The 24,057-nt window shown below is 39.3% G+C and overlaps 2 protein-coding genes across 5 annotated transcripts in view; one reads left to right on the forward strand and one right to left on the reverse strand.

The window, feature by feature from the left end:
- The window catches only part of LOC101861841 (acyl-protein thioesterase 1), a 15,342-nt gene extending 5,294 nt beyond the window's left edge, over positions 1-10,048 (reverse strand). Inside the window, exons 1-8 of one of the 3 annotated variants that reach the window (XM_005107781.3) lie at positions 9,994-10,048; positions 9,689-9,786; positions 7,901-7,932; positions 5,279-5,344; positions 4,753-4,800; positions 4,082-4,152; positions 2,127-2,308; positions 309-473 (exon numbers count right to left, since the gene is read on the reverse strand). In XM_005107781.3, coding sequence (XP_005107838.1) covers positions 309-473; positions 2,127-2,308; positions 4,082-4,152; positions 4,753-4,800; positions 5,279-5,344; positions 7,901-7,932; positions 9,689-9,786; positions 9,994-10,000 — 669 coding nt within the window. In that variant the 5' untranslated portion in view covers positions 10,001-10,048. The other 2 variants (XM_005107780.3, XM_005107779.3) reach the window with 2 other exon arrangements.
- Positions 10,010-24,057, forward strand: part of LOC101862374 (NIPA-like protein 2) — a 21,202-nt gene continuing 7,154 nt past the window's right edge. Inside the window, exons 1-9 of one of the 2 annotated variants that reach the window (XM_013087730.2) lie at positions 10,010-10,341; positions 14,003-14,012; positions 16,469-16,537; positions 17,204-17,375; positions 17,762-17,821; positions 19,274-19,326; positions 20,145-20,213; positions 22,083-22,179; positions 22,967-23,102. In XM_013087730.2, the coding sequence (XP_012943184.1) occupies positions 10,316-10,341; positions 14,003-14,012; positions 16,469-16,537; positions 17,204-17,375; positions 17,762-17,821; positions 19,274-19,326; positions 20,145-20,213; positions 22,083-22,179; positions 22,967-23,102 (692 nt within the window). In that variant the 5' untranslated portion in view covers positions 10,010-10,315. The remainder of the gene's footprint in view (positions 10,342-14,002; positions 14,013-16,468; positions 16,538-17,203; positions 17,376-17,761; positions 17,822-19,273; positions 19,327-20,144; positions 20,214-22,082; positions 22,180-22,966; positions 23,103-24,057) is intronic. The other variant, XM_005107782.3, reaches the window with a different exon arrangement.

Below are 24,057 nucleotides of genomic sequence, written 5' to 3' on the forward strand. Positions count from 1 at the left end.
TATATAGTGTAAGGAAAAAGCAAAACAAGCAGACAGAAAAAAAAGGGGGAAAGGAACAGCATGTACCAGTGATGACGCCCTCCTATCATCCACTTAAAAATTTTTTTTAGTAAGAGTTTTAGAGTACTTGCAACACAATAAGGTCATATATGTACCTAAGAATAGACGCGTAACAAGAGAGTAACATACACAAAAAAAAAAAAAAAGAAAGAGGAGAGATAAGGACTATAGATGTTTGATAGGAAAGAAGGAGCAAACCATACCAGAGCACCCGCCAACCACCCACTCCTATCACCCTCCGGACTTACCTGAGGAGAAGAACTGTGTCCAAGATTACTGTAGGACTTGAACTGAGCTGCTGGACTGAATGTCTTGATGATTTCATGTGTAGTCTCTCCCCATCTGTGCGACACAAGTGGGTCAGCTAAGCCGTGGCATTGTAAGATCGGTACGTCGGTGTTGTACCTTGCATTCTGAAATGGCAAAAGCGAAACACTTCAAAACATGGCAAAAGTATCCCAATACCCCAACAGTAAAATTCATCAATGCCTTTCACCCCTGGCAGGGTATAGGCCACATACAAGCTCCTTCAATTTCTCTCTATCCTGGGCCATCCTTCCTAGCTCGTTCCAAGTGAGCTTCATCTCTCTCATGTCCCTTTCCACGCATCTCCTCCATGTTTCCCGTGGCCTACCCCTGCCTCGAGCTCCCTGTGGGTTCCATTGCAGTGACTGTCTTGTGATGTTTCCGCTGGGCTTTCTGAAGGTGTGTCCCATCCAATGCCACTTTTTTAGTCCTATTTCTACTTCTATATCCTTTTGTCCTGTCCTTTCCCATAGCTCTTCATTTCTTATTCTATCCTGCCACTTAATTCTTACGATACTCCTCCAACAGTAAAATGACTACTTAGTAATTATCATACATGATATATACGATCACATCGCCCAAAACACACACCCCTAAACAAACAGAAACGTATGGGTGTTAAAAAGGCGGAAAAAAATTGCTTTAAGTTACAGGAATATATAAGTACTAGCTGGGCCCGCGTTCAATGAACGGATTGAGACAGAAGCGTTTTGATTTTTTCCAGTAGCAAGAAAAAGAATTTGACAAAGGAGTCCAGGAAAAGCGATGATGAGTATCAAACGAAAGGATCACAGCCGAATTTAGCACCAAGTAAATAAAGAAAACATGAGGCTAGATCTACACGGGTCGCACACTTAAAATAGTGCTCAGTATTGCAAGACAATGCGCGATAGTATCGAACGGAAGTACGACTTAAAATAAACAAACCTGGCGGATTTTCTAAAATTACAGAGACAGAAGCGTCGCCTACAAAAGTTATCGGCGAAATAAAGAAATTTAGATTTTTTCAGCAAAACTGTCTCAAAACGGAAAAAAACGAAGGACGCCACAATCTGGAGAATATTTTAAAGAATCTTTTGGCGAAAACCGCATGTCGATCGATGAAGCCATTAAAAAGCCTTTTGAATAGCAACATTCAGCCACCACAAATAGATAATAGACACAAGCACAGACAGACAGTCCTTTCTAATCTGACACTGATTACAAGTGAATTTATTGCATCCGTTTAGGTCTGAAAACTGGACTTCGAGTTACAAACACACTTAAATCAAAAGTAGTCTATCTGAAATCACTAGATACTACACGTAAAGGCACATGATTAAGATGAAATTAGGCTGATGAAAAAATTTCAAAAATACCTAAACTAGCTGGGCATGCAATTTCAAACAGTAGAGAAAGGGGGTGAGAAGAATCAGCCATTATGAGAATAAATTAATAGAGTCATAATAACAAATTAATTCAGTCAGTAACGCAGACAAAGCATCATTCTGCTAAAATGTACATGCAGCCCCAGGGCATTTTGTACTTCTAATTCTTCCATCAATTAGAACACATATTTCTTAAGGCAACACAATCAACATAAGAAAATGTGAGGCATCTTTACTTTCCACTCACAGTGCAAATAGTAATGAATAGAAATTACATTGAAGCACATTCCCATATAAGGTGACTATTCAAAGCATTTTACAACAAAGATTACACGAGCACACCCCCCCTCCCCCCGTAGGGTAGACAACTCAAACACAATGGGAAAAGCTTACGCTCTGGTTGGTGAAGTATTTGTTAAGAGGTAGCCAGGTGCTGAGAGCTAGAACGCCCCCGATTTTTACATCTGCGGCAAACGCAGTATACAACGCTATCGCTCCGCCCTGAGAAAATCCTCCAATCACAATCCTCTCAGCTGGTATACCATCAGCGATTTCTTTGGCGATGAGCTGTTGCACTGTGGATTCCAAAGACAGGTTCATCAAACACGGGAAGAAATAAGGAAAATGACGACAAGTGGTTGTGTGAGAAACATCAAAACTGTTACGAGCTTTCAAAGCATAAATAAATAGACTTTAACACATTACACCCTGACTCGCCCGGAACCGCCCGCGCCGACCTAGTGTCTTTAGAAACGACGTCTCGCCTTGACGAGACTCTGGGCCGAGATTTTGCTTTGCTTAGTTATTGCAAAAAGTTTCTTCTTTCGTTTGATACTGAAACAAAATTTTTCTGGCAAGTAGTTTTAGTATTAGAGCCGATAGAAGTGCGATCGCGTTACCAACACTTCGTAGGTGTCCCAACTTGTTGAAAAGCAACAAAATTGAATTCGAAAAAGAAAACAACGATGGATTTGAGCAAAAACAAGCAGAAAACGTCGTAGCAAGAGTTTGGGGCGATTCAGATTGATCAGACGTAGAAAATCTAGAAATTAGATCTAGAGCCTGACCGCGAGGCTGAGAGTGAGAGTGACGGGTCGGACAGCCCGAATGAACTAAAGTTAGAAGAGTTCATACAGTTTGCGCATACATAAAGTTATATTTTTCTGAAACTACATTCATTATTCGTTTTAACTTTAATTTTTTCAAGATTTTAAAAATTTGTTTAGTATTTTTTTAATGTGTTTTTTTAAAGGCTTGTATTCACGGGAGGTGGGTTCCTTCTCCTTGCTTAGGATCTAGGAATGGACTTCCCGCCCAGGCCCTCTGGGTGTAATGTGTTAAACCTTCAATCTTTCATTCATTTCCTTTCACTCTAAAAGAAAATCCCAACACTTAATGGAAAATGTACTTTTAAATAATAAAAACAAAAAGTTATATTTAACTAATTCACTACTACTTGATAGAACAGGGATGGCTTGGAAAAAGATTTAATGATTGACGCAAAGAGGGAAAAATATCCCATAAGGTTTTACGGCGCTTGCAACTGCATTAGGTCATATGAGCGACAAGGGGTGGAAGTGCACAGAGAAATCCTTACAGGGAATCAGGCTTACTCTGCTCACCTCTCGTAGCTTCAACAGCACAAAGTCTGCTTCGACTATCAAGGCCCCCCGGAAATAGCGGGTCACAAAAGTGTGACAAACATACAAAGAGGTAGAGGCAAAATGACGATAGTAAGGATTAGGAAAGAAAAATATAGTGTAAAGCGCATAGAGCCTGCTGTTGAGCGGGGATATGCGCTATACAAATGCTATCTATTATTATTATTATCATTAAAAAGAAGCAGTTCCCTGTTGCAGTTCAGGCACAGTTATGAGCATGACATTGATGAATCAGCCCATTTATAATTACAATTCTACCGTGCATAAGAACATGGTTAACGTCCCCCCTTTGGGAATGGCCTAAAGACACTTCAGTCAGTGGCACCGCCCTGGGTTGTGTACCTGCGGTCTTGAAACAGGAAAGAAGGTCAAAATGTAAACTATAACACTATACGTTTTTGATTGATGCTCGTGGAAAGCAAAAATTGTGAAGAGAAAAGAGGGGGAAAGCACGACAGACAATAGACACAACAATACTTCAAACTTTTGTTTCCCTAAAACAAGGGCCCTGTAACCATTTTCTTTCCCGTACCACACCCCAGTCAACTTACACTTTCTATTATCATGTTTCAACTTATTCATGAAAACCCACACCCCAGTCAACTTACACTTTCTATTATCATGTTTCAACTTATTCATGAAAACTATCGTTCACATTTAATGCCATTCAATATGTTAAATACTTACATTCTTTAGAGGAATCTTTCACACCTTGTTCATCCTCGGGACTCATTGGGCTCAGCCCCTTGATGTCAAACCTGGCCACGACAAAAGTATAACATTTTTAATTAAAAATCAAATTTTACTGGAGATTTTGGCAGGTCTGAAGCGTGTTTCAAGAAATTGCAAGCAGTTGCCGGAACCAAATAGGAAGGCAATGCTCTGGTGGGACAAACGGCCATCCTTAACAACAGGTCACTTTGTAGGTTGAAGAGCGTATGGCTGACTACCACAGAGATCCAGAGCGGGAAGGAACAAGAAAGCAATTCTCTAAAAACAAATAAAAGCAGGTGTCTTTTAAGCCCCCATTAACACAATTTAGATAATTTAGGAGGTGGGCTTCTCTGTCAAGGCCAACCCAGGCCGAGAGGGACACAAGATTCCAGCATAACATAAAGACATAGAAACCCTAGAAAAATTCTCCCCTCATTGGAATCAAACTCGGGTCTCCTATGCGTGACAGTTCTTAAATGCTACACAACAGACCCTGGAAGCAACTTGGTTATGAAAAGACTGATGAATTCAATATTTATAACATACTCATTTCTCAAAAGAAGAAGAAAAGAAAAAAAGAAGCATGCCGAGATTGAAAAACAAAAAAGAACACCAAACATTAAAGAAAAAAACAATGTACTTACCAAGATGGCATAACCATACCCCCATTCAACGTGACAGGTTTCAAGGGTCTGTGGAAGGAAGCAAGCAAATAAACATTATTGAGAAATGATGACATTGTCGTATATGAATCAATAATAATAATTGCATTTAGATAGTGCATATCCAAGCTCAACAGCATGCATTATGCACTTTACAACCATTATTAATTTGAGATAACATTATTCAGGTATGAAAACACCTAAGAACAAATTTAAAAAACCTATTATAAAAATCCCTTTACAAGACTGACTGCACATGCAGAGTAAAAGAAACTCACTGTTCCACTTAGTCTCTTAAAAAAAATTGTTAAAAGAGGAAAGAATCCTAAAAGAAAGACCATAATTTTTAAAATGCGAATCCTGACAGGAAATAACAGAAATGTAAACATCTTCTTCTTGACTGAATCACACTTGAAGTCCAGTATCTACCATAATCATATACTGGGCAATCCAGCTCAGTCTCTGTAAAGTTGATAAGTGAGAAACATCAGACAGACTATACACTTACGCATGAGGGCACACACATCTTATATTCTTCAGGGAAAACTCTCGAAACATTTCTGCCCAGCCATGGCTGAAAGAAAAAAAATAAATAAAAAAAAATAAACAAAGTTGAAAATCAAGAAATCAAATTCCATTTCCACTATACTGACGAGCAAAAGAAAGGGGGCATCCTACGTTCTGTGCCTTATTTCCGATCTTTACCGTAGTAATGACGTATTGCCAATGGATTTTGAAAGGCTTGCCATTTTTCATTAAGGGCAGACAAAAAAAACCTTTAAAAAAACTATCAAAAACACACCTTTTATTAGAAACTCATAACACCGATTCAAATGTTCAAAATCCCAGAATTAGTAACAGGTGTAACTCCAACCAACATTGATGACTACAGTGCATCTCTGCCTCATTTATTGCACAAGTCCTTGGATAAATTGATGAGAATATAATTCCAAGCATTCGTTAATGATTGTTGCAGTTGTGGGATTGCCGTTGGGGGTGGACGAAGGCTGCGAATTTCCGTGTCCATCTTGTCCCAGAGGTGCTCAATCACGTTTAAAGCTGGGGATAATACTGGCAACAGTGTTATAACACATACGTTATTTTTGTTGTGAGAATCTCTGGGTAACAAAGGCACGGTGTGCTGGAGCAATGTCCTGCTGGAACACCAGATTGTTCCTGTGGCGAGCCAGAAACGGCAGAAGGTGTGGATAGAGAACGTCATTGATGTATCTCTGGGCAGTCAGATTACCGTCGATAATAACTAGATCGAATTTATCAGTACTGGTTATGGATTCCCTTACCATAATGCTACGTTTGTCAGCAACAGCACTTACACACTGAGGTAAATAACGTTTATGACGTCTCCGGTAGGCTTTTTGCCTTCCATAGTGGCGATCCAAAAGAAATCTGGACTCGTCAGAAAATACTCTATTCCACTAGCGGTTTAGCCATCGCCGGTGCAGACGTGCCCAGTGGAGCCTGGCATGACGGTGTCTTTGGAGGTGACGAGTGCGTCCAGCTGGGTGTCGGGAAACGATTCCGTGGGCTTTCAAGCGTCGACGAACGGTGAAGCGGTTGATTGGTCTAAGCCCAGGCCAATCTCTGGCAGTTTTAGAAGCTGTTTGAAACCGATCCCGCAAGTGTGGAACTCTGATCCGATTGTCTTCGACAGCAGTAGTGACACGAGGACGACCAGACCTTGGAGTGTCACTAACCGAACCACTTGCTTGGAAGTGTATCCTTAATAAGCTTTTGGATCGTATCTCTCTCAACATTGAAAGCTCTAGCGACAGCAAAAACCGCTGCATTAGCTCTCAGCATGCCAAGAGCTTCAAGACGTTGTGCATCACTGAGACGAGGCATCGTATAAAAAAAATTCAAAAGAACTAACCCAAAAATTTTGACGGCCTTTTCTCTGAAACATGTTGATGTGTGTAACGAATAAAGAATAAAAGTAAAGGCATTGTCAAGGACTACTATTTTATTTTGTAAACTTTCCAGAAAAAACGAGAAAACATGTTTTAGGCCAAACATGTTGTAAACACTTTTTACAAAAACAAAATAAACAAATATTGTTCTGACTGACTTTCTAAAGTGACTCAAGCTCAGCATGTCAATCGCCAAGTCAAAATTCGCGAGACTACTCACACAGCACAGATTTGAAAACTGCCCACTTTCTTTTGCTCGTCAGTATATTGTCTCCTCAACTTTACCAAAAGTAAAAGCGTTAATCAAGTAAGAAAAAACAAATAAATAATAAACGGGTGTCATCTTGAGAAAATAAGGCGCTCGTCAAAATAATGAAACCAAAGAAACTGCCACTTTTCTGCTCTTTGGGTAATTGTTTTCAATGTTTTCCCCCCAGGTTAAACACCTTTCGCCACAGAAAAATGATCATACAGGCACAATAAATATAAACTTTTGCTATATCATGGATTTCTAAAAGAATAACACCCATTTAACTAAATTGTGAACCCAGAATTCCCATGGATCTGCCAAGTTAGATATATATATATGTCATTTGAGCTGTGGGCAGCAGTCACTGTCCGAGTGAGTTTGACAAGCTGCCACCATCTTTTACAAGAATTTACACGTACGTGTGAATCAATGTGTCCTTTAACTTTCCACTGCAACGGAACCATTATCATAGGAAAGCAGTCACTAGTGGCCTACATGTCTCAACCCAGCTGTCACCCCTCCAGATGACCAGCCAGCTGTTTCTGCACATACATCTAGGCTCCTGAATAATCCTTGACTTCAACTTTTCCTTAGTTGACATTTTTTAATGACAAGTAAGAGGTTTCTCTACATTATGGTATGGCACATGACTTGGACTTGCTTGTGAACCATTGTTCACAAAATTCATTTCAAAGCCCTATCGTTATAACCTTCGAAAAATGTGCAAACAAGGTAACTTACGACTCATGAAAGAATTTCCCACATTTTGAAAACAGAGATGCCAAAAAAACCCAGCACATTTCAGTCAAAACAAAAAGCCATGCATGAGACTTACATAAAATTTAGATCTAATTCAATCATAATCATTACAAATGCATCATTTTGAAGACATTAGAAAAGTTGTACCATAAATAGTTGACAAGCGCACACACAAATGAGATATAGAACTTACCCTGTATCTCCTAAACCATGAAGGAAAATAAGCTGTCGAGAAAACAACATACGAACAAATTATTTCAGAGCTGTAAATTACGCAAAAACAGTTTAGTAAAATAATCTCTAATGTAAATGATAATGACAACAAAATACATGAAGCTGCAGTGAGCACCTAGCACACCTCTGTGATTGGCCCAAATATAGATGACGCATTTCGGCGATCTATTTTTGTTGTCTTCCGGGGCTTCCCTTGCAAGCTGACTAGATCTCACCACCGTGGCGGGCCCGCTTTGCCACAAAGCGTGCGATGGGCTTCATCACTAGATCTAGGTTTCATCGTTCACTGCTCAGGCTGTGTGCTTGTGTGTGTGTGTGTGCGCATGTTGTGCTTGTGTGTGCGAGCGCATGTGCTTGTGTGTGTGTGTATACAACTTTGAGGAAAAGGTAAATTTATGGTACAAGAATTGCTGAGATTATTTATAAAAGATTTTATAACACAAATAATTTTTTTTAAAAGAACAAAAACAAACAAACTGCGAGATCTTTTGTCAACAGTTACGGGCGAGTCGTGGCGAGGGAAACCCAAGAGTCTCTAGAGGGGGAAACCCTGGAAGACGAAAAAAATAGAAGGCGGAAATATGTCATTCATCTAAATATTTGGGCCAATCACAGAGGTGTGCTAGGTGCTCGCTGTAGCTTCATGTCAACAAAATAGCTACACATCGGCCTATTTGTCTCCAAAACATTTCATGCAAATGCAAAGCACTCCGCTAAAAGTAAGAAGCAAAACAGTTCTTCCCAGCAACCTTTACAAAACATTTCATGTTGCATTTTGATTTTCGGAGTGTCTACATACACGGTAACCGGGCACCTAGCCTCAGTGTCTACGTACACGGTAACCGGCAACCTGACACTTAGTCTCAGGGTCAGGTACACTGCTGTAACCGGGCTGTTCAGAACTCCAAGTTCACTTTTTGTCATCCGATGTTGCCATCATCCCAACCCCTCCCCGACTGTACCTTAAAAAAAACCTCATTCCGGAGCCCTCTGACATATACTTCGCAGCGCAGACTTTGAATTAACTTTGGCTTGGTGACCCCAACCGGAACTCACAATGTGATGCGCACGCACCGGTTCACTGACCGGTTATGATGGCGAGCCCGACAAATATTGATTTATTTTCATTCCGGTTACCGTGCACGTAGATCTAGATGATACTGAGACTAGGTGCCCGGTTACCATGTTCATAGATACTGAGACTGAGACTAGAATCTAGGTGCCCAGTTACCGTGTATGTAGATACTGAGACTAGGCGCCCAGTCACTGTGTACGTAGACACTCCGCATCCGTTTGATTTTTGTTACAAGACACTTTTCAAAACTCGGGTCAAAGGTCAGACATGACAGCTCATGATGAATTGTTTGAGGTAAAGATTACAGTATGGTCGTACATGTGAAATGGACTACAGTTTGGGAATGGTGGCGAAGGCTAGCAGCCTCATCTAATCTAAACATGTAGGAGTATCAACACAGACTCTCAAACTTAATATTAATATATAATTAGAAATCTAGTTAATTTTGGTGTCACTCATGATGTCACCACTGTCAGCCACACTGTGCCACACAGATAACCACAAGTACAAGTCCAAGTACATCTAGTTTAAGAACAAGGAATGGAAGTTGAAGTTGTCTGTTGTTGTGTTAACTCTGATAAGATTTCTAACTTCTTGGAACATTCTAGTGAATTCTGAATAATGAAGAAGACATGATAAATCTAGTAATAATTTAATATTGACAGTGCTTACCGCTGCAGTCGCTTTCTCTTTCGATGGCACTTTCACAGGAGGATTCATTTTGTGCGATGAGGAGGCGCCCATAAACCGTTTAAATACAGCTGCAGAACCTGCAACGACAATGATAGCAATAAGAAAAATAGACCTGGTGTTGAGCTCAAAGCTCTGAATCTTTTTGCGAAGCGAAAGAATCATCCATCCATACGTATCAGCTTCTGCACTGGCAGGATGTTGCTATGGCGCATCGAGTGAGTTGGCTTGGCCAGTGGGATCGGCTAATCTAAAGATGCAAGGGGAAAAAATCAATTCACACACACCACACATCTCGTGTCCACCGTCGATAGAAAGCGGATCTTCTCGCGAGATGTAAATATTGCATAAAATCAAATGACAGAACACCACAAAATTTCCCGTAAATTCAAAGAAACTGCGGGCTACATGGTTGTTCCTGCATAATAAATGCTAACTAACCAGCGGAATAATAACAAGGAGAGCGCTGTGACAAGCCAACTGTGACAGTCCCATCCTGCGTCCTATAAATCTATCCGTGCACCAGCTTGGACGAATGTACCCAAAGGGAAAAAGGTGCAGCAACCTCGGAAATGCAACTTCTTGTTCCGAACGACGACATCAACAAGGATGCAGAAAAATCCGACAGGGATCAGGTAATTTTTTCCATTATAATCCTTGTCCATTAAATTGTTTTTTTCTCCTCTCCTAGAATCTAATTTTATTGTTTACAGTAGCAGCCAGAAATCCTAGCTTAGCCCAGATGTGCGTGTAAACAAAACAACTCTGAAACTGAAAGGGACTGAACGTCTTTTTTCAAAAGCCCTGCCTATTTTTCGTTGTTTAGGATCATTAGCCTACTCTTTACCATTTATTGAAGTCACTATAGGACTATAGGATAGGTGGCTTAAAAAATTCTTCCCATTGCCATTGTCAGCTCAGCTGGCATCCTCAACATTATATCATCAAGGACGAATTCTCTGAAGGAGCGACCACTTAATGAAACAGTTATAGAGTAGAGGGCTATAGGCCTAGGGTTTGGGTTAGGTGTAGGGCTAGGGGTTGGAGCAGGGCCAGGTTGGATAAGGGTTAGGGTTGGTCTCTAATAAAACTTGTTTGTGTTTGTTGGGGTGGCTGCTTGATACGCAAATCCTCTTAAAAATATAATAGGGCGTATTTCAGTTATTTAATCTTACTTTGGCTCTACTGAAAATTACTGTGCTGTGTGATTAACATCAGAGGATTGGCATTCTGAGCTGCAGGGAGAGTGTAATCACTGGAGATCTTGCATCAAACTAAAAGAAACATGATTATATATTGTTCATGTCAACTCATCAGGATAGAGATTATACAATTGAATTTGTGTAGACCGCCACCCATTGTCAAGGAGAAAAGTGGCCGTATAAGACAGGTGGCTGTCTTAGGCAGGACTGATCAAGATGAAGAAAACAAACCATTCCTTTCTGAGGTCCCAACCGAAGATAGCCGAATTGTTGTTGTTGTTGTTATTGTTGTTGTTTTCGCTGGATTTTTTTTTCTTTTGTTTCTGTTTTTGTGCGAGGGTGACAATGAAACGAAATGTGTCAGACAAGGAGGACCAAGTGTCATGTTAAAACAAATTCATGGGTCGCCACCACTCGGAGAACGAGAGACGCTTCTGTCACAAAACAAGTTCATGTCCATTGTTACTTTGTTACAGACTGGGTAAAGGACAGTCACTCATCTCACTTACGATTTGTGTAAGAGTTCTGGGCGGGGCTTACGGGTTATGAGGGATCACACGCTTACCTCTCCAGCTGCTTAAAATTAGCTAGTTACCTATTGCCGGGCTGGGGCGACCATCCCCGACCCGGCGGGTCCCAGGTGGCGGATAGGGAACGGCCACTGTAATGGAGGTTAGCTGTGAATATGTTGAATAAGCAGCCCCGGACCAACTGGCGATGCTCTTACCAGGATGGGGTGAGGTGGTAGGTGGCTGTACCATGTCATTAAATGCCCGGAGTCCTCTGACGGGAGCATCATGTGGAAAAGGACCGCATAAGTCCTGGCTACGGGTGGGATCCGGTAACAATTCCTCCCTGTGCTTCCAGGGTAGGTCCTTGGACCTGGAGTTGGAGTGCTGAAATCGGAGGTATTGGGCCGCAAGGCGCACTCTAGAGAACCAACAATACCTCGGAATACTGCAATATATGACACTTGAAGTAGGTAACGTTAGATATGGTGCTCGCCCTGTGAGGACCCACCAGGCAGGTGCAGTGCCGGGCCCCAAGCCTTGAAGGGGTCCACCCCAGCGACTGGAGGGCCTTCCATCGTCTTGTAATGCCAGGAGATGAGGTAGAAAAGTGACTGGTAACACAAATACAAAACATGTAGGTAAAGAAAAGTCTTAATATCATGCACTGGAATGCCGAAGGAATCTCAAACAAGAAACAGCTGGAAAACTTTCTAAAAGATAATGAAATACACATCAGCTGTATACAGAAAACCCACTTTCAGGAGGAGGCAAGCATTAAGAAATATACAGGAGAAGCTGAATATATCCACAACAGGATCACCACCAGCAGAGGCAATCTGGATCTAGTGAACTATTATTGTCCAAACGATAAAAACCTTGTGCTAGAAACCATCGAAGTCCCAGACCACAGACTTTATCATCGCTGGAGATTTCAACAGCCAGTCCCAGAGTTGGGGTTATAACAGACTAGACAGGAGAGGAGAAGAAATAGAGGCTTGGCAAGATAAAAATCATCTTCTGCTTGTAAATGATCCTTTAGATCAACCAACATTTTATTCTCGAGCTTGGCATTCTACTACGACTCCAGACATAGCACTCTGCACAGAAAACTTGCACAGACATCTAAGCAGAAAAGTGGAAACCCAGCTCAGGGGAAGTGACCATCGCCCTGTTCTTCTTACCATAGTAGAGAGCCTGCCAGAGGACAGCCCGAAAAGGCCGAGATGGAACTACAAAAAGGCAGACTGGAGACTTTTCAGCTTAAGAACTAATGAGCTGACAAAGAACATCGCAGTCTTCGACAAAAACATAAACAATGCCATCACAGAGTTCAATGAAAACATCCTTAAGTCAGCAAAAGAAACCTTACCTAGAGGGGTAAGAAAAAATTACACCCCGTACTGGACGCCAGAACTCCAGAAAACACATAACGACCTCATCAAGGCCAGAGAAGAAGCCGAAACACATTCAGGGATAGAAAATAGCAACAAGTTACAGAGGTGTAAAGCCCACTATCTCAAAACCAAATTGGAGTGCACCAGGAAAAGCTGGAGAGACAAAACGCACAAACTTAACCTGGAAAAAGACACCACAAAACTATGGAGGCTTGTAAAGGGGCTAAACTACGAAGGAAATAAAAGTGCCAAGATCACTCTAGAAGTTGAAGGAGAGATGGAAATGGAAAAAAGGGCTGCACATACCTTTGTAAAAGCATACGCTCAAGAAAGCAACATTAAAATACCAAAAGAGAGACAAAAAGAAGTCAGACAAGAGGAAAGAAATAAAAGAAGTACAAATAACATCCCGGAAGCAATGGAGAAGGACATCACCATGGAAGAGCTGAAGAAAGCAATAAATCAACTGAAGCAAAGAAAATCACCAGGCCCCGATGAAATTACAAACGAAATGTTACAACATCTAGGCAACACAGTGTTACAGACTCTACTGGATATATTCAACTTAAGCTGGAAAATAGGGCAAGTACCTCAGTGCTGGAAAGAAGCAACGATGATCCCAATCCTCAAGCCAGGGAAAAGTAAGGCACAACCATTAAGCTATAGACCTATCAGCCTCACAAGCTGTGTATGTAGGACAATGGAGCGAGCGCGTCATAGCTTACAGAATGCAATGGTACCTAGAGGCACAACACATCATAGTACCAGAACAAGCTGGATTCCGTCAGTTCAGGAGCACAGAGGACCAAACAACATACTTGTCCCAAGTTATAGAGGACTCCTTCCAGGCACAGAAAGTGATGCTAGCAACTTTTGTTGATCTACAAAAAGCATTTGACAAGGTGTGGAAGGAGGGTCTACTAGTCAAGCTCCTTAGAAGTGGTATCCAAGGCAACATGTACCAATGGACCAAATCCTATCTACACAACAGAAGATGCTATTGTTTGAAGTGTGTTAATTGTATTCACAATTTGTTTGACTCTGAGGTACGCTCAGTAGAATATTTTTACAAATTTAAATGATTTTATATTCCTTTCTCATAATGTTTAGAAAAGCATCATATAATATAAAATTATATGTGTGTATAGATTCAACTTTTGAAACAATTCCAAATTCTGTCTCATATAGCTTCAACAATGTGAGTATACTTTGTTTCAAGGCACCTCCTGCCACAATTTGAATCTTTGCACAATATTTCTCCATAGCTTGTCACACAACTTATGTTGTTATTTTTTAAGAACAAATTTACAGTAAAGCAGTGTGAAATTTTGTCCAAGTCTTGTTCAGTTGTGGTTGTGGTAATAAATTTGATAAGTAAGAAAGGTTTGCAGCTTGCTTAACACAGCTATTATTGTATCATGTTTCATTTTGCAGTAAATGCCGCTTTACATTATAACTTTCAAGTGAATTTCTAGCCATGTGTTCTCTAATGGTGAACTTCACTATGCTAAAAGCCTTTAATGCCATAGATGACACTGTGGGTGTGGTTTTCCTATTTACCACAAGCTGCTGCCTGGGAAGTTTTTTTTGTTTTGGTGATGGAGTTTTACGTCTGGAATGGTTAGGGTTTTTGGGGGAAAATAAGAACTTTAAAATGCTACAAAAAATGAACATGTGGAATATTAGACTAATCGGTAGGCAATAAGCTCTATGTCATTGCAATGTTAGTCAAGAGAAAGTTTATTTTTGCCTTTTACTATGTTTCCCAGCTTATCCCCCTTAGATTATCCTAGTTATCAATTCCTTTGTTGCGCAGGCAATTTTAAGGCCCTGCGCTCACTGAGAAAATTTCCATGGCATTTGTCGCTTGGGTACAAGTATGCAAACGAGCCAATTTTCATCTGCTTGTTTCTCAAGATCTTCACCGTTATACTTTAATTTTACAGCCATGCAATAAGTTGAGCATGAACCCCAGATTTTTTTTGCTTGCATTTTGCAATAAGATACTTTTCACTAAAACTAAATAACAAAATTTATTAATGAAAGGGATATCTTCACTCTTAATGTTTAAGTTAGAATTGATGGTTATAGTGGGCACTTTGAGCACAGTGGGCAGCCAGCACATTTGAGGCGTCATTATGGTGAAATCAGGTGCTTGCCAATTTTTGGGTATATATATGGAGTTATTGGTATAACCCTAGCGAACTTGTTATTTTGTGTCGCTTTTAATTTGAAAAAAAAATGCCCATCTATCTTGAATAGAAGTCGAGATATCTGCAATTAAAGGAGGTGGGGGTCTCTTGGTGTCAGAGGTTAAATTAGCGAGAAAATTGCTACTAAAACCTGGTGACTCACAATGTTTGAGAGTTATTGGAAACTACAAATTTACATTTTTTGTGTGCGTTTAATCAATGTTTTTCAGTTAATCAAATATTCTCGCAGAAATGTGTTTTTAAATAGACTTAAAAAGGTGTTGAGGGAAAAAAAAATCCAAACAAATTGCCCAGCGGGCCGATATATGACGCTTCCTTTGATTTCATTAATTTGACGAGCGCCTGATTTCTTCACAATGCCTCATTTATGATTCATTATGCTCACATTAAGGAAATGATGTCAGTGAAGCACTATAGAATTTGTTCAATGAAACTATTGTTGAATAGATACTTTTTCAACTTCCTGTAAGTCATGGGGGTTCGCGGGTACTCTGATGTGGATTGCCCCCATCTTTCCTATCAAACATCAGCCGTCCTTATCTCTCCTCCTTCTTTTCTTTGTATGCCACTCTCTTGTAGTAACACCTTTAACCTTGAGCACTTTTATCACCTTAATATGTTGCAAGTGCTGAAAAAAGTGACAAGAACTAAAAACTCCCTGTAAAAATTGAAGATAGAAACTCACTTGTTATGACGCACCTTGTTTTACAAACAGTCTGTTTGATCACTTTGCCTACCATGTTGAAAGGCTTTACATTGGGAACAGCACATGTTCTTTTGTCAATGGCATGAATGCCACTGGTGTGTCCTGCCTGCTTTACATTCTGTTATCCAAACTTGAAATAATAGATTCGGTATTATGCGTAACGACATCTGGTGTCTCTCTTTTGTTGCTTACCCTGCACTCCTCAGCTGCATAGAAGCCGTTGGTGAAACAATGCTCCGATGGTAACAGCTGTCTGGCACAGTGTCATATTGATTATTATAATTGTATTTTTTTTCCTTTTCTTCCGTTTAAAAGTTTGAAAATACTAAACGATACCGTGGAATGCTGTTTCAGAGTGGGAGGATTTCGTTTTGATTGGAATCATCTACTTTGAAATACCTTGACTAGTAGACAAAAGCGAAAAGAAAAAACAGCTTCGCTCAAGGGTTACGTTTGGAAAAATGTGTGGCAAATGTTATGGCCACTCTGGCTTTGAGTTCACAATCGTACGTTCTACAAATCAAATATGGTATTGCCACATGTGAAAAAAGTTGTATACGGTTCATGTCATGTCATCTCTGTAACGGCCCTCGTATTATTGTGTTGCTCGTCCGAGAGCTGTATCCTGTTACTTGAAAAAAAAAATGTCGTCCGGACTTTTTCAGATTTGTTTACATTTTTATTCGTTATTTACAGTGTACTTGACTGTATAGTAAGCAATTCCTTCTCCCTCAGAATTTGGCGATTGGCAGTGGACTAGCTGTAGCAGGGAACATTCTGATAAGTGTTTCCTTGAATTTACAGGTAAGTTTTATTTTCTAAATTAGAGTTTCATTTATCATTTACGTTAATTTGCTTTTATTTTTTCAATTTTGCCCTTGTATGTGAACAGTATAATTGAAAAGACCTGTTAGGAATTGAGTTTAATCTGGAATTAAATGTTGAATTCATATATATATTTTTCTCTGTGTACAATTCATTTGCTCTTCTCTATTCGTTTGACAAATGGGTAACAGGGAAAGATCAGGGAAACAGCTTTTTTGAGAACATCCGAGCAAAGGAATGAATGGAGAACCATGATCGCCAATGTCTGTCGCACATCTGGCACTGGATGATGATGATGATGATTCGTTTGATTAATTTACTTAACAGGTGCATTAAATCATGAAGTTTAGATCCTGGTTCGTAAAAAAAACTATACTTTGTAGGGCAATAAATGCAGCTTCAATGATTAGAAAATGATTAGAGTGAAAAAAAAAAGAAGTACAGGATAGCCAGATTTCTTTGTTTTGCAACCTTGACACTAGTTTGGTTATTTGAGTGCAAACCCCCCCCCCCCCCCCCCCACAATTTAAAAAAAAAAGAAGAAAATCCCCCAAAGCATCGATCATGACTTTTAATTCTTATATAACGATGCAAAAAAGAAAGGCAGGAGTTTCTGTTCTTAAGGGACTTCCAAAATGTTCCCAGAAATATGTTCACCTCCGGAATGCTGCGCGAGAAGTTGAGGTCCACTATACCAAAGAACTCTTGTGGTGGTTTGGGCTCCTACTCATGGGTGCCGGAGAACTCTTCAACTTTACGGCCTATGGTTTTGCTCCGGCCTCCGTTGTTGCGCCATTGGGCACGACCACTGTTGTAGGTAAGTAGTTGCACATTATCATCATTTTATGTGTTGATAGTTTCTGGAGGTTTTAAAATTTTTATTTTTTTTTATTGGTGTTTGTTTCAATTTCCGAATCGTTGGATCATTATACTCATTCCTTTGCTTTATGTTCTTGAATTTCCTTGTTTTTTTAAATGAAAATGAGGCAGCAGTTTACTGACATGATATAAAAGCATGGAGAAACAGCTTCTCTCCGTTGTTGATTGTTAAGGTAGATCGAAATTTTCTTTAAAGAAGTCTTTTGAGAGGTTTAGTTGAAAACATGTTCTCCTCAATTATATGCTTTATTTTTTTTTGTGTGTGCCCTGTCAGGGATTAGTAAAGACTGTTCATTTGCTGTTACTTTTTACTCTTCCTTGCAGCTAACCTGTTTCTGGCGGCAATATTCTTGAAGGAAAAAATACGCTCGGAAAACCTGTTTGGTAAGTATATTTTAATTTCTTTTCATGAAAGCGAATGGTTGGAAGATACCGATATGAGGTTATATTCTTTCTTTCCCCCCATGTTATTTTTGTCCATTATCTTGCGTTTTCCACATATTTTCTGTTGTGGGTGGTTGGCGGGTGCTCTGGTGTGGTTTGCTCCTTCTTTCTTATCAAACATCTATAGTCCTTATCTCCCCTTGTTCTTTTTTATGTTTGTTACTCTCTTGTAACACCTCTAATCTTCTGGCGCTCATATGACCTTATGCAGCTGTGAGCGCAGTAAAACCTCTACTAAAACAAAAACTAATATTTTCTACCCATCTTGTATGATTTGTTAAAATCCTCGGCTGAAATTGATAGTTGTTTATTTGTTAAAGATTCTCTCTGTAATATGTCGTCATTGACATGGCGCTACCAGTGTTTGAAACTTTCATTCCATCGTTTCCTGTTGCATTTTCCTATTCATTTTATGCCAAACATAGCTTTGGTCCATAACAAGCTAAGGTTTGGATTTTTATCAATGCTTTCTAGTGGGAAAATTGTATTTGATGAGTGCTCAAGGATTTCAGCTTGATTCATGATATTAATGTCAACCCAGTGTGGCTATTTTCCAGACTAGGTCTTGTTTTGGTGAGTGTATGTGTGGACCGTTAATCTGTCCCCGTTGTTTTATGTAAGAAAACTTCTGAAATTATGCAAACTGAGCCGAAAAATATGAAATTATGTGATTTTGTTAATTATAGCAAAGAATGATAAAGGAAAATAATAAGAAATTATGCAAAAAATGATCAAATTTTGCTAAATTATGCGGGGTGCATAAAACCACGGGGACAGGTTAATATAAAAGCAGGTGAATACAACTGAGAAAAAACCTCTGAGCTCAGCAAAAACAGGGTTTGTCAGCCAGAAATGACAGTATGTGTTCTCTGTCTGGCATACACCTGAGGGAACAGGATGCAATTGGTCGCTTTTTAGGGCAAGAGGTCTATCCCGAAAAATGCTGTTTTGAGAAAATCAAAGGGAAAGTTTTTGCCCCTTGTTTAGTTTAATTAAAATACAAGGAGAGTTTTTTCTATAACCAAACAAATATACTCACCAATGAAACCAAACTTCTCCTGTAGGTAGGGCAATGCCCACTTTTGGAGTAGATAAAGATTTGTGGAAACCCCCAAAATCTGGGTTGTCCTTAAAAGCGACCAATTGTAATTGAGATCTCCTCTGGCCTTTTAAGGGTTAATGTGTTGTAGTATAAGTTGTGTAAGAACCAGCGAGGTAAATACTGACTGGTTCAATGTATGAACAGTTTATGGAAACCATACTTGACTTGACTGGGAATCGTGATCACATAAAGGACTTCACTTTCTGTCAGTTTTCCGATAAACACTATATTTGTTTTATTATATTTTGTTTCATAAATATGACAATGTTTTTTCTTACATTTCCTGACAGGTTGTGGCCTGGCGATAGTAGGAGCCTTTTTGTTGGTCTATTTCTCCAACCAGGTAATACAAAATACCTTCATTAAAATACACACATCGGGTAGTGTGGGGGAAAGAGACAGGCAGACAGACAGAGATAGACGGATATTTGACCGGCAGACAGGCAGGCAGGCAGGCAGGCGGGCTGTCAGATGAGTCGAGGGAGAGAGAGATAGAGAGAAAGAGAGAGAGAGATACTGAAACAGAGACAGAGAGAGAGAAAGAGAGTAGGCCCTACTGTAGATTTATAAAATTTTATAACGCTAACAGTTCTATTTCTTTAAATGGAATAATTATATAGGTTAATTAGAACAATTATGTTGAGTTCAAAGTAGAGAGGATTCATTATAATTCCTAGGTGTAATGTGAGGATTTTAGCTTCAATGGTGTACAATTTGTGTAGCATCGGGATGAAATCAGGTGATCGTCAAAATAATGAAATCTAAGAAATCAAATTTTTCCGCCGGCTTTTTTGGCCCAACAACGTAAAAAACATTGAAAACACATTTTTGTGTACATCGTACTAAAAAGCGTTGACCAAAGGCACAAAAAATGTAAATTTTCAGTTTCCAAGGACACCCAAGCTTTGAAAGCCTCTTAACTTTGGCGACCATTTTCTCACTAATTTTACTTCTGACACTAGACAACCCCCACCTTCTTCAATCACTAATATCTCGACTTCTGTTCAAAATAGACGTACATTTTTTCATCAAAAGCAAGAAAAATGAACAAGCTTTAAGATGATACCGATATATAACTCTTTATGTCCAAAAATTGATGAGCACCTGAGTCCACTGTGTTGTGACACATGTTATTTGTATGTTTTTTACGACTCTTTTCAGAATGAGAAAGTGATGGGCAGTTATGAGATCATTGAAGGCCTCTCACAGCCAATCTTCGTGGCTTATGTTGTAAGTATTGTAACTTTGGTAGTTTTTATGACATTGCTTTTCTTCATTTACTCTTCTTTACATTCAAGTATTTTGATTATTTCCCTTCTCAATTCAACATGTTTTGGTAGTTAGGCCTACAGATATGATTCAGCATAGATTACCTTATTTTGGCTTGTATTGCAAAACACGCTTTAAATAGTTATAATATATATTGACACAGAAATGATGAGCTGAAATTTAGTGACTGCTTGTGAAGTATTGTGTTAGTTACGTTCTCTTGCAGTCTCTGAGCAAAGCCTCAAATGTCTTAAATTGTTGACATTGAAGTTTTTACACTGTAGAACTTGATGTTTCTACACATCTTTGTAGTGGTCTTTTCTGTATTGAGTATACCAGCTTGATAATTGACAATTGACAAATGCCACATGATGTAAAAGATACTATGTTTGGTGGATCGATGTACTTCTCTGAGGCTTTGATAAAACAAAAGCATTGTTAACTCATTTGACGCTAGAATGGCCGAAGATGGTTAATCCATTCAAAATGACCCACCGTGGCATTTTTTATACGATAGTCAAGTGATGAAACAGTGTCATCGTGCTTACAAATCCCCAAGTTGTTAAACAGAAATGATTTTAGCTAGAGTCAGGAAAAGACATGAAGTTAAGAGTGAATTTTGACAAACAAATTTTGTGGCACAGGCATGATATATCTTCATTGAATGCAGGAGAGTTGTTATTAAGGGTTTATGTAAAATGTCAGTAGCATTTAATAAATGATTCCCATCTGACGGATGAAGTCCGGATGATTATTAACAACTTTTTTTTCGGAGTGAAACTTCAGCAAGGTGCTTTTCTAATAAAATTTGTTGCCTGCTTTAACAAGAAGTTCTTCATCTGTTTGTTTTTGTTCTGCACTTGCTGTCTTTTGTTTTTTTCTAATGATACGGTGACGCCGTTTTCAGACAGCAACTGTGATGTGTTACCGTACTGTTATTGTTTGTTGCAGAAGATTCCTGAGTGAGAATGGATTAGCATATATGTGCCCCGTTTTCTTTTTGCCTTTGCTTCACTGACCCCAGCCTTTAAATTTTCCATACCAGTTTCTACTTATGTTTTCCCTTCACCTTTCCTGAGCACCTTAATATGTAACCTTTATGCCTTGTTTAAGATTACCCTCTCAAGCACACTCTACTTTAATGTATCTTTTTGAAATCTTGATGATATGAATTACTTTAAAAATTACTGTTAAAAACAATCAGGAAACGACAAATGCAGTTTTTGGGACTCCTGAATAGACATAAATAAGGGTCTTGAACATCTAGCTGTCACTGGCAAAATTGAGGGCAAACGAGGCAGGAGTAGGCCCAGAACAACATACATTGGGAATCTAAACAAATGGGTAACAGGGAAAGCTCCGGGAAATGTAGCTTTTTTGAGAGCATCCAAGCAAAGGAATGAATGGAAAACCATGATCGCCGATGTCTGTCGCAGATCTGGCACTGGATGATGATGATGAATTACTTTGTGCTTCATCTATGTGGATATTATGATATAGCAACCAGATTTCTCTGGCTATCACGTGATGGTCCAACTCTCTGTTCCTTTTGCCGGGGATATGTGTTTGTCAGTGATGGTAAGAGCAAGATGAGAAGATGTAGTAGGATAGTATTGAGCATTATATCAAAAAGACATAGAGTATGAACTATTGAAAGGAATAAGTGGTGAAATGTTGAATATAATTTATTATAATATCGAAAGGACAAAGGGGATGAAATATCGAGATAAAAATAAAGTAGATGATGAATGAAATGTTGAATGTGATATCAAAAGGACATGGGGGACGAACTATTGAAACACAATTTCTATTGTGACTCATTCTTTTCAGTGCTTTGAGATGATTGTGTTGGCAGGCTTGCTGTGCATGCTTTATCACAAAAAGATGGAGCATGTTCTTATTTATCTTCTTATTTCCTCCATCACAGGTAATCACCTTTTATTATATCTTTCTTTTGTGTGGGATGAACCGCGTTTTGTTTTATCGAAAAGAACAACCTCAAAGGTCTTTTGGAACAATTAGAAAAATGCAACTTGCAGAGTGAGTCGAAGTGAAAATAACTTACAAATGAAAAAAATCAGAATTATGTCAGAGTTTTTTTCTGTGTCTTTAAAGCGTTGAAAGGAGTATTTTTTTCAGATCACTATTTTGTTGTTGTTATTAAACCCACTGTGAATGTTTTCTTTCGTATTGTTTTTTTTACCCTCCCTTGTATTATATTCAAAGCAAGATCTTCTTTTTTTAAAACTTTGTGTAACTGTTGAAGCAAGCCATCTCAGACTGGACTCAATAACTCGAATAACATCTGCAGCCTCTTACTTGAACATTTTTCTTTTAATACAATGTATATGGCACAATCATTTCCTTTCTCTAATTATTTTGCATTTTCTTTTTCTCGAGTGCACATTCTAAAACTTAACAAGATTTGATCTTAATTTCTAGCAACAACCAGCATCATTTTGTTATGGGGAAAAATCATGGGAAGATTAACTCACTTAATAGCTGACATACTTTTAACTATGTTCATAATTATAACAATAATAGTATTAAATGTAAACTTCCGTGCCTGTTTCATTTCATAAAAGATTGTTTTAATTGTTCAAACTGCTTCGCCGTACGTAGAAGCAGACACAATTATTAATAGTGCCGGCTTAAATATAATCTCCATCTAGATTCAGCATTTTTTACTTTTTCGCCCCCCTGAATCATCGCAGCGTCCTTCACGGTGATCTCTGCCAAAGCCGTGTCAGGGATGATCCAGCTGTCGTTCGTCGGGTACTCGCAGTGGGACCAGCCAGTCCTCTACGCCATGATTGTCGTCCTCATTGTCACCGCTCTTGTACAGATCAAGTAAGAAACATCCGCTAGAAAAACAACAAACTTGTTCCTTTTTAGGAGTACCAGTGTTCCTTTTTAGGAGTACCAGTTCACGCATATATTCAAAATAATGATAAAGTAAGACTTCTGAAGGGTCATTCCATACTTACTTTACTTTTCCGATCCAGCGGCTATCTGGGTTCTAGCCCTTCGGCCTGTTGATATGGCAAAGAATGTACAGGTTTGTATCAGCTGTGTATTGTCGCTGTATAAAGTGTTTCTGATTTCTGGAGAGGCAGGTAGGTAGGTGCTATGCAGGTCGCTAAGTGCAGGGTAGGTAAAGAGGTGGTGTGGTACTGTTTCATCCTGGCAGTCACACAGCGGGAAGTCTGGTAGGGTATCCTTGCGGATCCTATTTAGGTAAGAAATCAGTGGGATATGTTGCGTATAGGGGGGGTCCTTCCGTGAAAAGGGAAACTGCAGTGACACGTGGAACATAAGGATGATTTGGGCTGAAAAAAAAAAGTTGTAAGCAGTCATGGAACCATTGTATCTGTATTTTTGTTGTTAAAGGCAAACTTTCCTCTACATTTTAACCAATATTTGATAGGTATCCACATACACATTAGTATATGTATATAGGCGTGTAGGGTAAAATTGCTGGTTTAGTGGATAAATTATGCTGATGGGCTTGCAACCTCTGTCAGGGGCTCGATTTTCTGTCTTTGGAAAAAACACTTTACACAAATTTTCCTTCTTCAAGTCGGATTGGATATCCAGCAATAGACAGCAAAAGATTTTTGTCCGTTTATTAATGTTAGAGCATAATTGGCTTCTTGCACTGTATGCCTCCCAGGAAGCCAAGAATGTTTCTGAGTGTTCTATTGATTGCAGGTGTTATTATGTCGATTGTAAAGTGAACTGAGCTTGCTTTTTAGTGGGGATATAGCTGTACAAGACCCATGCTTCTGATCTGTAACAAAGAAAG

The sequence above is a fragment of the Aplysia californica genome, unplaced genomic scaffold (assembly GCF_000002075.1).
Source record: "Aplysia californica isolate F4 #8 unplaced genomic scaffold, AplCal3.0 scaffold00630, whole genome shotgun sequence".
Taxonomy (NCBI): Eukaryota; Metazoa; Mollusca; class Gastropoda; order Aplysiida; family Aplysiidae; genus Aplysia; species Aplysia californica.